Here is a 7,605-nt window from a genome sequence, read left to right on the forward strand (position 1 = left end):
CCAACTCCTATACTCAATGCACTGACTAATCAAGGAAAGCATACCAAACACCTTCTTCACTATTCTGTCTCCCTGTGACTCCACTTTCAAGGAGCTATGAAACTGCACTCCAAGATCTCTTTGTTCATCAAAACTCCCCAGGACCTTACCCACTCACCCTAAAAGTCCCTGATTTGCCTTTCCAAAATGCAGCACCTCACACTTTATCTAAATTAAACTCCATCTGCCACTTCTCAGCCCATTGGCCCACCTGATCAAGATCCCATTGCACTCTGAGGTAACCTTCTTCGCTGTCCACTACACCTCCAAGTTTGGTGTCATCTGCAAACTTACTAACTGTACCTCCTTTGTTCACATCCAAATCATTTATATAAATAACGAAAAGCAGTGGACACAGCACCGATCCTTGTGCTACACCACTGGTCACAGGCCTCCAGTCTGAAAAACAACCCTCCACCACCTGGATCTGTCTTCTACTTTCAAGCCAGTTATGTGTCAAATTGTTCACCATGTATTCTATGTGGTCTCACCTTGCTAACCAGTGTACCATGAGGAATCTTGTCGAACTCCTTACTGAAATCCATATAGATCATGCCCTCATCAATCCTCCTCTTTACTTCTTCGAAAAACTCCATCAAGTTAGTGAGACACACTGGAAAGCTGCTTTCTCTCCACACTTAAACTTTGTTTATGTGAGATTTTTGAAAATGGTGGGGAGAAATGTGCTGAGATTTCAGAAACACCTCAGAGTGTTTTAATTACACTTTGAAGAATTACTTTTCTTTAAAAAAGCTTGTTGCACAACTATTACTAAAGCGCTGAGTCTCTCTCCTCCTGTGCAGGCTGAAGTTTTTCAACCCAGTCATAGAGATGTACAGCACGGAAACAGACCCTTTGGTCCAACCTGTCCATGCCGACCAGATATCCCAACCCAATCTAGTCCTACCTGCCAGCACCCGGCCCATATCCCTCCAAACCCTTCCTATTCATATACCCACCCAAATGCCTCAGTCGTTATAACTCAATCTTCTCCCACAAAATATCAGCACTTCATTAGCTGTAAAGAGCTTTGAAACATTTATTAAACATGAAAATCGAAACAGCTACCAGTCTTTCTTTCCAGATGTTTAAATCTGGGATAGGAATGTTTCTCTTTATGTCCAAACAATATTCACAGTACTTAGAGTGCAGTCTGCCAAATGCACTGTATAAGGCATCCTGAAATCCCTGACACATTGAAACATTTCCAATGGATGGGAAATGCAGTGAGAATGTACAGAAAGAAGAGAGCTGATTGGCGAACAAAATAAACAATCACATTCAACACCTTCTTTCCCCAAGATCTGCTTCAGAACATTTTCAGGATATGCAATTGCCCTTTTAAACTAAAGTTTTCGGCACTCGGTGAACTGACAATTTGTTAGTGTTTAAATCATAAGTATTGGATAAGTCTGGGGGGGGCTTGTTCAATCGTGACCATTTTTCCCAGCTCTCAGCAGTGGGCCCTGACTGAGCTCCCCCTCAATCCGAGCCCCGTCGGGAGAAGCTGAGCCAGCCCAAGTTCACTCACTTACCCTTGCTGGCTGCGATCAGCGCTTTGCCATCCTTCAGCAACTCCTTAATGAACTTGTTGGTCTTTTCCAATTCGGCTTCGTGTGCTCGCAACCTTTCCCAAAAGTAAGGTCTCCCCAGGTAACAGTCACTGAACTCCAGGGGCTGCAAACCCATGACTTCCCGCCTTCTCGAAAATCTTCCTGCGGTGACCCAAGGGGGGGGGAGAACAGCAAAAATGCAGCACCCCGAGCTTCTCAGGAAGCAGCTCCAAGGAAACTGTGTGTGAGGGAGGGAGGGAGGGAGCGGGGGGACGGTCTGGGGAGATCCTGGGGCTCTCAGGGATAACAGCTCTCGCTACAAAGTATCCAGGCGAGAGCTGCAAAGCGTTTGTTGCAGCGACAGCCCCTAATTCTGGGGCAGTCCGGGGAATGAGGGCGGAGCACTCTCTCTCTCACACACACACTTACACTCTACTCTCTCACACACACTCTCTCTCTCTCACACACACTTACACTCTACTCTCTCTCACACACACTCTCTCTCTCTCACACACACTTACACTCTACTCTCTCACACACACACACACACTCTACTCTCTCACACACACACTCTCTCTCACACACACACTTACACTCTACTCTCTCACACACACTCTCTCTCTCACACACACACTTACACTCTACTCTCTCACACACACTACTCTCTCTCTCACACACACTACCTCTCTCACACACACACACACACTCTACTCCTCACACACACACTCTCTCTCACACCACACTTACACTCAACCCTCACACACACTCTCTCTCACACACACACACTTACACTCTACTCTCTCACACACACACCACTCTCTCTCACACACACACTTACACTCTACTCTCTCACACAACACACTCTCTCTCACACACACACTTACACTCTACTCTCTCACACACACTACTCTCTCTCTCACACACACTACTCTCTCTCACACACACACACACACTCTACCTCTCACACACACACTTACACTCTACTCTCTCACACACTCTCTCTCTCACACACACACTTACACTCTACTCACTCACACACACTACTCTCTCTCACACACACACACTCTCTCTCACACACACTTACACTCTACTCTCCACACACACTACCTCTCTCACACACACACACACACTTACACTCTACTCTCTCACACACACACTCCTCTCACACACACACAACACTCTCTCACCACACACACTACACTCTACTCTCTCACACACACACTCTCTCTCACACACACACTACACCTACTCTCTCACACACACACACTCTCTCTCACACACACACTTACACTCTACTCTCTCACACACACTACTCTCTCTCACACACACACACACTCTACCTCTCACACACACACTTACACTCTACTCCTCACACACACTACTCTCTCTCACACACACACACACCTCTCTCTCACACCACACACTTACACTCTACTCTCTCACACACACACTCTCTCTCACACACACACTTACACTCTACCTCTCACACACACTACTCTCTCTCACACACACACACACTCTCTCCCACACACACTTACACTCTACCTCCTCACACACACACACTCTCTCTCACACACACACTTACACTCCACCCTCACACACACTACTCTCTCTCACACACACACACACTCTACTCTCTCACACACACACTCTACTCTCTCACACACACACTTACACTCTACTCTCTCACACACCCAACACTCACCTCACACACACACACCTCTCTCTCACACACACATTACACTCTACTCTCTCACACACACTACTCTCTCTCACACACACACACACTCTCTCCTCACACACCACACTTACACTCTACCTCTCACACACACACTACACTCTACTCTCCACACACACTACTCTCCTCTCACACACACACACACTCTCCTCTCACACACACACTACACTCTACTCTCTCACACACACTACTCTCTCTCACACACACACTTACAACTCTACTCTCTCACACACACTACTCTCTCTCACACACACACACACCTCTCTCACATACACTTACACTCTACCTCTCTCACACACACACTACTCTCTCTCACACACACACACACTCTCTCTCACATACACTTACACTCTACTCTCTCACACACACACACACTCTCTCTCACACACACTTACACTCTACTCTCCACACACACTACCTCTCTCACACACACACACACTCTACTCTCTCACACACACACTCTACTCTCTCACACACACACTTACACTCTACCCTCTCACACACCACACTACTCTCTCTCACACACACACACACTCTCTCACACACACTTACACCTCTACTCTCACACACACTACTCTCTCTCACACACACACACTCTCTCTCACACACACTTACACTCTACTCTCTCACACACACTACTCTCTCACACACACACACACACTCTACTCTCTCACACACACACTCTCTCTCACACACACACACACTCTACTCTCACACACACACTACTCTCTCACACACACACACCTACTCCTCACACACACACACTCTCCTCACACCACACACACTCTACCCTCCTCACACACACCACACTTACACTCTACTCTCTCACACACACACTACTCTCACACACACACACTCTCTCACACACTCTCTCTCACACACACTTACACTCTACTCTCTCACACACACTACTCTCTCACACACACACACACTCTACTCTCTCACACACACACTCTCTCTCACACACACTTACACTCTACTCTCTCACACACACTACTCTCTCTCACACACACACACTCTCTCTCACACACACTTACACTCTACTCTCTCACACACACTACTCTCTCACACACACACACACTCTACTCTCTCACACACACACTCTCTCTCACACACACTTACACTCTACTCTCTCACACACACTACTCTCTCTCACACACACACACACCTCTCTCACACACACACACTCTCTCTCTCACATACACTTACACTCTACTCCTCTCACACACACACACTCTCTCTCACATACACTTACACTCTACTCTCTCACACACACACACTCTCTCTCACATACACTTACACTCTACTCTCTCACACACACTACTCTCTCTCACACACACACACACTCTCTCTCACATACACTTACACTCTACTCTCTCACACACACACACTCTCTCTCACATACACTTACACTCTACTCCTCACACACACTACTCTCCTCACTCACACACACACACACTCTCTCTCACATACACTTACACTCTACTCTCTCACACACACACACTCTCTCTCACATACACTTACACTCTACTCTCTCACACACACACACACTCTCCTCACATACAACTTACACTCTACTCTCACACACACTACTCTCTCTCACACACTTACACTCTACTCTCTCACCACACACTACTCTCTCTCACACACAACTTACACTCTACTCTCTCACACACACTACTCTCTCTCACACACACTACTCTCACTCACACACACACACCTCTCCTCACACACACTTACACTCTACTCTCTCACACACACACACTCTCTCTCACACACACTTACACTCTACTCTCTCACACACACTCTCTCTCACACACACTTACACTCTACTCTCTCACACACACTACTCTCTCTCACATACACTCTCTACTCACACACACACTACTCTCTCTCACATACACTCTCTACTCTCACACACACACTCTCACAAACTTACACTCTCTACTCTCACACACACACTACTCTCTCTCACATACACTCTCTACTCTCACACACACACACTCTCACAAACTTACACTCTCTACTCTCACACACACACACACTCTCACAAACTTACACTGTCTACTCTCACACTCACACACACACTCTCTCACACACACTTACACACACACTCTCTCACATACATACTACTCTCTCTCACACACTCTACTCTCACACTCTCATACACTCTCTCACACACACACACACTACTCTCACACACACTTACACTCTCTACTCTCACTCACACTACTCTCTCACACACTCACACACACTCTCTCACACACATACTACTCTCTCACACACACTCTCTACTCACACTCTCTCTCACACACACACTCTACTCTCTCACACACACACTCTCTACTCACACTCTCTCTCACACACACACACACTCGACTCTCTCACAAACTTACACTCTCTACTCTCTCACACTCTCACACACACACTCTCTACTCTCTCACACACACTTACACTCTCTACTCACACTCACACACACTCTCATACACACACTCTACACTCTCACACTCTCTCACACACACTCTCTCACACACACACACACTACTCTCTCTCACAGTCTCTCTCACACACACTTCTCTACTCTCTCAAACACACACACACACACTCTACTCTCTCACACACACTCTCTACTCTCTCTCACACACTCTCTACTCTCTCACACACACACTCTCTCTCACGCACACACTCTCTCTCTCACTCACTCTCTCTCACACTCTCTCTGTCACACACTCTCTCACACACTCTCTCTCACACACACTCTCACACACACTCTCTTCTCTCACACACTCTCTCACACGCACTCTCTCTCTCACACACTCTCTTCTCTCTCTCACACACTCTCTCTCTCACACACACACACACTCTCTCTCACGCACACACTCTCTCTCTCACTCACTCTCTCCCCCCCCCCCCCCCCCCCCCCCCCCCCCCCCCCCCCCCCCCCCCCCCCCCCCCCCCCCCCCCCCCCCCCCCCCCCCCCCCCCCCCTCACACTCTCTCTCTCACACTCTCTCTCTCACACACACACACACTCTCTCTCACACACACACGTTCTCTCTACTCTCTCACACACACTCTCTCTCACACACACACTCTCCCTCACACACACACACTACTCTCTCACACACACACACTCTCAACCCTCACACACAGACTCTCTCTCACACACACACTCTCTACTCTCACACACACTCTCTACTCTCACACACACTCTCTCTCTCACTCACTCTCTCTCACACTCTCTCTCTCACACACTCTCTCTCACACACTCTCTCTCACACACACACATTCTCTCTACTCTCTCACACACTCTCTCTCACACACACACTCTCCCTCACACACACACACTACTCTCTCACACACACACACTCTCAACCCTCACACACACACTCTCTACTCTCACACACTACTCTCTCACAAACACACTCTCAACCCTCACACACACACTCTCTCACACACACACTCTCTACTCTCACTCTATCTCACACACACTCTCTCTCACATACACACACACTACTCTCTCTCACAAAATCTCTCTATCTCTCACACACTCTCTATCTCTCACACACACTCTCTCTCACAAACTTACACTCTCTACTCTCTCTCACACACACTCTCTACTCTCTCACACACACTTACATTCTCTACTCTCACACTCTCTCTCACACACACACACTCTCTACTCTCTCACACACACTCTCTACTCTCTCACACACACTCACACACACACTCTCTACTCTCTCACACACATTCTCACACACACTCTCTCACACAAACTCACACACACTCTACTCTCACACACTCTCTCTACTCTCACACTCTCTCTCACACACACACTCTCTACTCTCTCACACTCTCTCTCTCACACACACTCTCTACTCTCTCTCACACACACTCTCTACTCTCTCACACACTCTCTCACACACACACTATTCTCTCTCACACACTCTCTCTACTCTCACTCTCTCACACACTCTCTACTCTCACACACTCACATTCTCTCTACTCTCACACACACTCTCTACTCTCTCAAGCACTCTCTCTCATACACTCTCTCACACTCTCTCTCTCACACACACACTCTCTCTCTCACAAACTTACACTCTCTACTCTCTCACACTCACACACACTCTCTCTACTCTCACACACACTTACACTCTCTACTCTCACACTCACACACACACACTCATACACACACTCTACTCTCTCACACACTCTCTCACACACACACTACTCTCTCTCACACACTCTCTCTACTCTCACACTCTCTCACACA

The 7,605-nt window shown here is 47.6% G+C and overlaps 1 protein-coding gene across 3 annotated transcripts in view; it reads right to left on the reverse strand.

Moving 5' to 3' along the window:
• arhgap10 (Rho GTPase activating protein 10) overlaps window positions 1–1,946 on the reverse strand; it is a 205,769-nt gene extending 203,823 nt beyond the window's left edge. For all 3 annotated transcript variants that reach the window (XM_072567806.1, XM_072567731.1, XM_072567637.1), the window contains exon 1: window positions 1,575–1,946. In XM_072567806.1, the coding sequence (XP_072423907.1) occupies window positions 1,575–1,728 (154 nt within the window). In that variant the 5' untranslated portion in view covers window positions 1,729–1,946. The remainder of the gene's footprint in view (window positions 1–1,574) is intronic.
• Between the last annotated feature and the right edge of the window lie 5,659 nt (window positions 1,947–7,605).

Source organism: Chiloscyllium punctatum, chromosome 1 (genome assembly GCF_047496795.1).
Source record: "Chiloscyllium punctatum isolate Juve2018m chromosome 1, sChiPun1.3, whole genome shotgun sequence".
NCBI lineage: Eukaryota > Metazoa > Chordata > Chondrichthyes > Orectolobiformes > Hemiscylliidae > Chiloscyllium > Chiloscyllium punctatum.